This window comes from Pseudoliparis swirei, chromosome 1 (assembly GCF_029220125.1).
Source record: "Pseudoliparis swirei isolate HS2019 ecotype Mariana Trench chromosome 1, NWPU_hadal_v1, whole genome shotgun sequence".
NCBI classification, from domain to species: domain Eukaryota; kingdom Metazoa; phylum Chordata; class Actinopteri; order Perciformes; family Liparidae; genus Pseudoliparis; species Pseudoliparis swirei.
The window spans coordinates 14,319,196-14,328,111 of NC_079388.1; the positions used below are offsets into that span (position 1 = coordinate 14,319,196).

The 8,916-nt window shown below is 42.6% G+C and overlaps 1 protein-coding gene across 1 annotated transcript; it reads right to left on the minus strand.

Moving 5' to 3' along the window:
• Positions 1-461: 461 nt before the first annotated feature.
• Positions 462-5,056, minus strand: gja4 (gap junction protein alpha 4). Its single transcript, XM_056411345.1, has 3 exons — positions 4,931-5,056; positions 4,488-4,827; positions 462-2,929 (listed from the first exon to the last, which is right to left on the minus strand). The coding sequence occupies exon 3, from the start codon at positions 2,918-2,920 to the stop codon at positions 1,805-1,807; it is 1,116 nt and encodes a 371-aa protein (XP_056267320.1). The 5' UTR covers positions 2,921-2,929; positions 4,488-4,827; positions 4,931-5,056; the 3' UTR covers positions 462-1,804.
• Positions 5,057-8,916: the final 3,860 nt, after the last annotated feature.

Here is an 8,916-nt window from a genome sequence, read left to right on the forward strand (position 1 = left end):
CTTGTGTGAATTTTTACTGGCATATAAGTGATGTCATTTTTTTCAATGTGCAGCCAGCTACGAATTGGAAAACAGACATTAAATGAAAATTAGTTCCCCCGATTCTCTCCCTCGGAGGGTTATGCTCACGATAGCCTGTAAATCTCATCCACTTCTCCATACCTCCATCTTTCTGTTCTTGCCAAAGAGCTTTCTCTTGACTGATTCAGTGCCTCTGAACTGTGACAGTATTTTGAGAGAGGTTGAACACAGAAGTTGGAACAGAGAAGCAAAACACACTTCAGAGACATTTTCCCCACACAGAAATCTCAGCCCTATATTCAGAAAGGGAAAATAAATTAAACCATTCTGTCCACGAGAGATTAACTTGTATAAAACATAGTCTCTGGAGCATCTCTGGTATAAAAAGTGTTATGTGATATGCTGTATTAAAATGATCCCGTCATTTCACAATGTCCTCATACATTTATACTTTAAACTTTATTTTCCACAAAAAAATAAATATTAAACACAAGTATTGCTTCATAATACATTAAACATTAAATACAGTTTTCACATAAGTCATTTCCTTTAATTAGGTTTGCACATCTCCATACCACTTTCAGTCCACACATTCACTAATCCATCTTTTGAATTCTCTCTCAAGCTCTCGGGAAAAGTTTCATTTTCAGACTGGGGGCATGTCAGTCCTCCATTATTGAGCTCTCACGAACTAGTATGCGGTGGTCCTCTCTCTCTCCCTCGTTCTTCATTGCTAAATTACTATGGTTACCGGCAATGATTAGTCATTTACAATTCCAAAATTCCTCTGGTTTGGCTCTCCTTCTCCTCACCCAAGTCTTTCCCAGTCCCCAACTTGAGTGACCAAAACTTACTGGGTGAAAGGGGAAGGCACGTCGTTGTGTGTGTGTGTGTGTGTGTGTGTGTGTGTGTGTGTGTGTGCATGCATGTCTGCGTCCACACAGCCATTATGCCCTTGGGAGCCAGAGACCAGTACATTCCAGTGTGGATGGATCCATGGGAGAAAGTGAAGGGGGGGTCAAGGAACTCTAGGGGTTACAGTGCAAATCTCAGGGGAATATGCTTAACCCTCCTGTTACCTTTAGGGTCAATTTGACCCCATTCAATGTTTAATGTCGGTGTTCTTTCGGGTCAATTTGACCCCAGGCTGTTTTTCACTGTGTCAAACCTATAAAAAATATCAACTTTTTTATATATTTAAAGGGCTATTTAGGTAGTCAACAAACAAACATGAAGTACCTCACACTTAAACTTGGGAAACAATATTAATTCTAATAATTTTCTGGAGGTTTTAATTGCTGGGGTCAAATTGACCCCACGGGTAAAATATGTCAGTCAATGTAAAGGTAACAGGAGGGTTAAATATGTCTCTACTGCATGCCCCTCCCGTACACACTCACAAAGTATCCCGAGGCCTACCGCAGACCCCCCGCTGCAGTTTTTTTTCCACTGGCATGAAGGCATCTCATGACTGTAAGCTTTGCTCATTGTGTAGTCTCATTTTCTTTCTGCCCGGGGGAGTGTTCTCAAAATGTTTCAATTTAAAGAGGTCCATTTATCTGGTAAATCTCTGGTTTTCCGCCTGCCTTTGAGGCATGGAGTTCACAGTGCGATAGTGTTCTTCTTTCTCCATTGTTTGAGCTCTCATTGCGCACTGCTGATAGTCGAGTGTCATGTGCAGGATAATATTTATGAAAATAAAATCGGGAAGACCCCGGAAAAAAAAAAAAAAAAGGCCGGAGGTTCCGTGGTCATGAGCAACGATTCGCCACATCTGACTGCATCATACATAGTGCTTCTGCTTTGAGAGTGCTTTAAGGTCGCCCCTCGTGTCCTTCACTGTGTGCTGTGCGTGTGCCTTGTAATGGACTTTCGGGGAACGTGGCGTCTTCATAGCCCCCATGCAGTTCACATAACTGGGAAGCAGGTCGCTCCCCACCTCCTCGGGTCCCCAGTTCACCTCAATGGCCAGATTGCCGTAGCTCTCGCAGGGGTTTGGGAAGCACGCCGCCTCGCCTGGCCCGGGGGGGCCGACACGGCCCCCTGCTTTGTAAGACTCGGACGAATCTGTCTGAAGTGCGCGAGCCTCCTCTGGAGCCGGGGCCTGCTCGGACCGGGGCGAGTAGTGCTCGGCGCGGTCGTATTTCCGCAGCCGGTGGGCGACGGCAAGCTGAAGGAGCTCGACGAGGTTGAGGAGCAAGGAGATGGTGGCGATCGCCTGAGTGTAGATGGTGAAGATGGTCTTCTCCGTGGGTCGAGAGACGAAGCAGTCCACGGTGTGAGGACAAGGGGACCATGTGCACTCAAACTTTGCCGCGATGAAGAAGCCATCGTAAAGGAACCAGAGGCCGAGGATGAAGCCAACCTCCAGGAGGACCTTGGTCAGGATGCTGAATGTATACGCACACAGCAACCTCCCTTTCAGTTTCGGAGCGTCAGGTGGAGCCTTCTCAGCTCGTCGGCCTTTCCCAACGCCCCCCTGTTTCTCTCTCCCTTGTGCATTGTCCTTTTCTAGAGCTCTCCCTCCCCTCTTACCTCCAGCGGCACATTTCTCTGCCTCCTCCTCCTCCTCCTCTTCTTCTTTTTCCTTGCCAGCCACGGCAGCTACATATCCAAAGTAGAAGATGGTCGGCGTGGAGACAAAGATGACTTGGAGGACAAAGTAGCGAAAGTGGGAGATGGGGAAGGCTTTGTCGTAGCACACGGCAGTGCAGCCGGGTTGCCGCGTGTTGCAGACAAAGTCGGCTTGCTCGTCGTCCCAGGCCGACTCGGCGGCGGTTCCCAGCACCAGCATGCGAAACAGGAAGAGCACGGTGAGCCAGACACGGCCAATGCCCGTCGAATACTCCTGGCCCTCCTCGAGCAGGTGCTCCAGGTAGGACCAGTCAGCTCTGGACATCCTCTGCTCCTATCAGGAGAGACGTGGGCAGAATGAGAGCATGGTTGAAATAGATGTTTCAGAATAAGCGAACCCTTTTTTGTGGCACGCAGAAACTTTGGAAAAGCACTTTTTTTTTAGAACATTACAGAGGATGCTGAATGAGGACCGGTCGTTTTAAGTTGCCGTCGCTCTGTTCCTGTTTGAAGTCTTTCACATCTGTTCAAATTGTGACAAGGGGCTGAGATTAGTTGTGGTTTTTATGCTGGTCGTATTTCAGATTGGCTGAATGTGCCACCCAACACCTAATTTATATCGTTTATATCCACGACTAAATTCTCAAAGGTTTTCATTGCCACACAGCTAAAGTATAAACGTTTAATTATTTCTATAAGCAACACATGAGCTACATTTCTCCAGCTTTTTAATGCCGTATAATGGGTGTCTTTATTACGAGAGAACTTGTGTATCTGGCTGCCTCTTCGTTCTTATTAGTTCTTCCATGAGCTCACACTTTTGTTAGGGTGGGCTCCAACAAGGCCTACTTACACTAAAATGACCTAAAACAGAAACACATGCCCCTAAAGTTAACATTTAATTTGAATGGAAATAGTGTGAGTTTTCACAGTAAAACTGGAGTCAACGAGTTAAAGAAAATCCACTCTTTTTAACGTTACACAGCATTATTATATGCAAACATGTATGAATCAATTAAAGCTTAGCTTAATAAAATCATACCGGGACCGATTTTATAAAAGCATTGTACGCGCACACACACACACACCCACACACACACACATCTGAACAAACATCCGGCGTGGGAGTTGATCTGCTGTGACACTTGTCAATTTGTTTAGACTATTTCTATTCATTTGTTATTTCTTCCCCTCTGAGAAAAGAGGAAACTGTCCTTATCGTGAAAATACAAACTTTCCGACAAGATAAGACACGATAATGGACGGTCAGGGATCCTGGTCAGATAACTGGACCGATCCACCTCTGAGGGAATTGTCATGAGTATATCACTCTATTCCAAACATACCACAGGATACACAGATACAACACACACAATTCGACTTTATACTAAGTATGTCCCAGTATGAAATACTAGAGAAGAAATCCTTCACTCAACAGCCACTTCAAGGCTGTTCACAGAACTATTGATGAGTCTATGTTTAACCTAATTTATAGCCTTAATATTGTTTATAAACCATATAGAATGAAACAAAAATACAAATAGGCAGGCAAATTAAATAAATTATCAAAAGTATTTATTTAGTTTATATAAATTATTTATTCTGAATTACTTCTAGAATATAATCTAGATTGAGAGGGCATTCCCTGAATACAGAAGGTGATCAAAAAATAACACAAAAGTAAAATTACCCACCAAAAGTTAAAAAAAAAAAATGCTATCGTCCCTGAACGCCCCTTGGAGAAGTGGTATCCTGGTTCATAAGTGGAATAAAAACAATGTAAAACACGTTGATAAGTCAGAACTACAGGGACACATGATGACATCCGTCCTACACACTATTATAAATGTATACCGGCACGTGAGCCATCCTACTCTGGTCGCGTTCCTTACCTTTCCCTCGTGAAGCGGGCCTTGTGTCCGTGTTGGTGGGCAGGTCTCCTCACTCCTCCGGGTACTCGCCCGCCTCGCTCCGCTCCCTGCTGCTGCTGTGGCGATCCGCAGCTCCGCTCGGTTTGTGTTTCCCTTCTTTAAAAAGCATCGAAGTCATCGGAAAAAAGTGGGGAGAACTTTCCCATGCCGGTATTCGTTGGCCGTCCCTCGGGAACGTCGTCCAGGAAATGGGATGGACTCAAAGTTTTGGATTTTAACTTTTCTTTAAGGACCTCCCGTTTGCATCAATGACACGGAAAGACGAGGAGGCAGGAGCGGACAGCACACTTTAAAGAGTGAGCTGGTGTTGTAAAGCAAAAACAACAACAACAACAAAAACAACAACAATATAATCATTATTACAGCACCATTTTAAGAACCGAGTTATATGTCTTTTTACTCACCCAAAAATAATCTAGCCTCCTTTTATCCTCCATAAACATGAGTATTTATCACTATTATGGAAGAAGTCTAACAGACACATTATTTATCTTTACCCACGCCGCCTGTTTTTGTTTTAATTAGGAATAAGTTTGGTCCTTTTTCTAACGGGCCATCTGACTTCCTTTTAGACTGGTGTAATTTTCCATGATGCCACGCAACGGCGTCAGTCACCTTGTTTATGGCGCCGGTGGAGCCGCATGCGCGCGTCACGCGTCCACCTCCTTGGGTTTACGTCATTTGCGGGATTTGATGAAGTACACGAAACGCGTTTCATCAGTATCATAGTTTGGATATTACATTTGGCAAACTCGAAACTATACTTTGGAATAATTTTCTTAAATAAAATGTTGTTCTTTACAATGTGAAAATCAGGATGAATCAGCAGAAAATACATTTTCTTGTGGGGCAAACTTGAGGAATTTCTAAATCTGAGTATTGCCATTTTCTGCTTCATTTGATCGTTGTATTTCGTTTAATTTGAGATGAAGATTCGGCCACATGCTCAATCCATGTTCTCACATATGCAGTGCAGATCCTCCCAACGTGTGACATGCTGACGCTTTGTATCTGAACAAGTATAGTTCATGTTGTGAATTTAAACATAAACTCTTACTGAGGTTCAGGCAACAAAACCACTTAGTGGTGGTTAGAAAAAACTGTAAAAAAACCAGTAAAATAACTATAAACTATGTTCAAAGTAAACAACATAGCATAAACATCACTAATGTGACATTTAAATAACTCAACGCCGGTCTTCTGAAAGGCCTGTGTTTATTTGACTGGCTTTATACGTCATCATACCACTATCAGAGCTCTTTCTCTGAGCGTCTATGAATGAGACTGATGGGTTTACATTGTACTTACTCTAATGCCTGATGGGTCTCATATAAGTGCTAAAAAGTGCTTTGTGCTCCGGTATCAGACTCCGAGGAGCGCGACGTAGCACCAGTAAGGGCTCTCTTCTCTTCATGCAAACAGAGATCTCCCCTTGTGTTTCTGCTTATTGGAAACTGCAGCATGTCCAGTTCTCCAAGTCAAGGCCCTCGGAGCCGACTGGCTGTGCACCGGATTAATTTACAGACGTGTGGCTCAAGCTAATCCGAAGAAGCCAAACGTGTTTATTTTCATAATTCAGATCGGTTGAGTTTACTCATTGACTGTCAGTATATGGAGAGAATGCAAAACCTTGAGGAGCATCTTGGCTTAGAGAAATGCCTCAAAACAAGTCTCTCTCCTTAAGAAAATGCAAACAGAGTATGTATTGTAAATAAAGACTCCTGGAAGATTAGCTTTCACATCTTAAAAATCAATTTTGGCACGAGTGAGGCTCCACGTTGCTACGAGCGTTAAACCCATTGGCAAGAAACTCAAACGGTGATTGATTTCGGAAGAAAAAAAGTGCATTTTCTTCAAAAACATTTAATACAAAAACACAAATTCACAATACCATATCAGCACCATATCATATGTCATAACATAGTCTGCACAAATCCAACTGCAAATGGCCCCTCCAGTTATCCCCGACTGACACCGCACTTAGTCAAATTAAAGTCTTCGCCGAGAAGTCATCTCCTCACAGTCCTTTCCAATCAGAGCTGCGCCATCATACGTGTCAATATGTAGATTATAGAAGAGTTAGGAGGCCGGCTTCGTCCACTCGGCCGCCGCACAGAGCGGAGCTTCATAAAAAGGCTGGCAAATTGGCAGTGAATCATCCTGACAGATCAGCGTCTTGCTCTTTCTTTGGTCATTACACCCGCAGATGAATGGCGACGAGGGAATTTCGGACAGCCGACAGAGAATAATACGACTGTTACCATTCAGGCGATGTGTTATGCCTTCCTGTGTTTGGTGGGTGCCCTCCCGCCGGCACGGTCATCAATGAAACTAATTGCCGGCTTCGACTTCAATCAATTCCTCACCGCTGGACACATTTCTACTGGCACGATTGTATTTTATGACAAATTCAGTTCTAAGTGGAAATCAGTAATGCAGATATGTATGTGGGATGGGAACACTGATTCAGAGATGGATTGGAACACCAAATTCTGCGTTTAAAAGGATGAAAAAATCGGATAAAAACCTTGAATGAAAACATCCAGGGAGGTGTATCTTCATGTGTTGAAATGGAACAGAACTGAAAAACAACACAATTACCGATCCATTAATTTGACAGCGTCGGTCTCCTTAGAAGAAGGAAAATACATCATACTCATGTTTGTGATTTCCTTTTACTTAAGCCCCATTGCCCCACCTGTGGGGCAGATTTGATGTTTTGTTCTAAACTGTCTATAATATTATAATAAACATGAGCAAATATATTGATGTTGTACATCAAATTAAAGAAGACAACTGGGGCTACAAGTATCAGTGAGCCATTTAAACACAACTCAAACACCAACTGAAATAAAAATACAAATATCATAATCATAATGTTGTCAGGTGTCGGCCCACTCAGAACGTTTCCGTAGCTAGCGACATGTAGCTTTGTGCAATCATAAAAGAAGAGCTGTTCAAAAGCAAGAGGACTTCACACAGATTCTAAATATCTTTACAGAATCCTTCTACACCAAAGTATCACGGAGATATAAGCCAAAGAACACAGAAATATTAATCGCTTCATAGCTTTACATTCAGCAAATTCAACATACTTTTGTTCTTGAGAAGAAGAAAAAACGTTTCTCTCCCCTGCATTCCATCTGGCATGGCTTTAGTGTGTGTGTATGTCCCTTTAAAACCTGGCGGACTTTTGGGGAAGCGTCATAATCAGCTGTCAGGAAGTTCAATTTCAGCAAATCGGATTTCACATTTCAAATATGGCGACGCCTTTCTGTCTCCTATTGGCTCACAGTGCTGTCAATCTTGTCTTTCTTGGTACTAATCGATTCTATTGGCTCTAAGTATTCCAATGACGTGTCGTTCTTTTAAATCCGCCCTTCCCCGGCGGAGATATCTGCGCGCGCAACAGCTGCGCTGTGACAGATCCAAAAACCGGCTTTACGCACAGCACGCAAGCGCACAGCACCACTTTGTTTGATCGTTTTTTAATCTTTGATTTACTGTTTTAAAGCCACATAATGATGTATTTGCATGTATTGATCACCAAAAGTGAAAGTGAAATAAATGGTTTGGTATATGAGAAAAGTCAAATGGCACAGATGGTGCTTCAATGTGCCCAAATGCAAATTTTAGAGACCTCGCCTAAATTCTCTTTCCTAAAAAGTCTCCAACTATTGTTCTGCTTTATTTTTTCTGAGTCAAACTTTGCAGAGAGTCTGTTCACAAGTTGTATTATTATCTGGGTGATTTTAGGCCTTTGCTGTGCATCCATCCAGGATATATTCATCCTGAAAGTGCTTTTTTTTCTAATCGAACCTGAAACTTCTATGAAAATAGAAGATTCATCTTTATTTACTCTTAACCAGTAACATATATGCTAATATTTACACATCTGAACAAAAGCTCATTGTGTTCCCTTTATTATAACACCAACATTATTCAAATAGCTTGTTTGGTTGCAGAGCTACACCCTTTTTAGTTTGGGTATGTCATTTTGAGCAGAAACCTAAAAAAACGGGTGGGGGTTAACAGGTTAACAAATAATGATGGCAGTGTTTTATCAACCTTACCTTGCTTGGCTAAATGATTGACAGGCTGGAGCACCCTCTACCCACTCTCTATTCACTGACATAACATGGTAACTTGCTTTACTTTGAGAAAATACTGTGTCAAAACCCATGATGTGCTTCGTCCTCTTAGTGCATGCTGTTAGGCAAGTCGGTATTTTACTCGGTCCACCAATTTGATCCAGACTAAAATATCTCAATCAGTGTTATAGGAACTGCCATAACATGTTTAACTGACTTTCATGGCCCCCTGAAGATGAATACTGATAACTTTGGTCATCCAATTACTTCTAGTGATCCTCTTGTGCCACCAAAAGGTT

Excerpts from the sequence above, each read along its gene's own strand:
- gja4 (XM_056411345.1), bottom strand. The coding sequence starts at position 2,920 with ATGTCCAGAGCTGACTGGTCCTACCTGGAGCACCTGCTCGAGGAGGGC.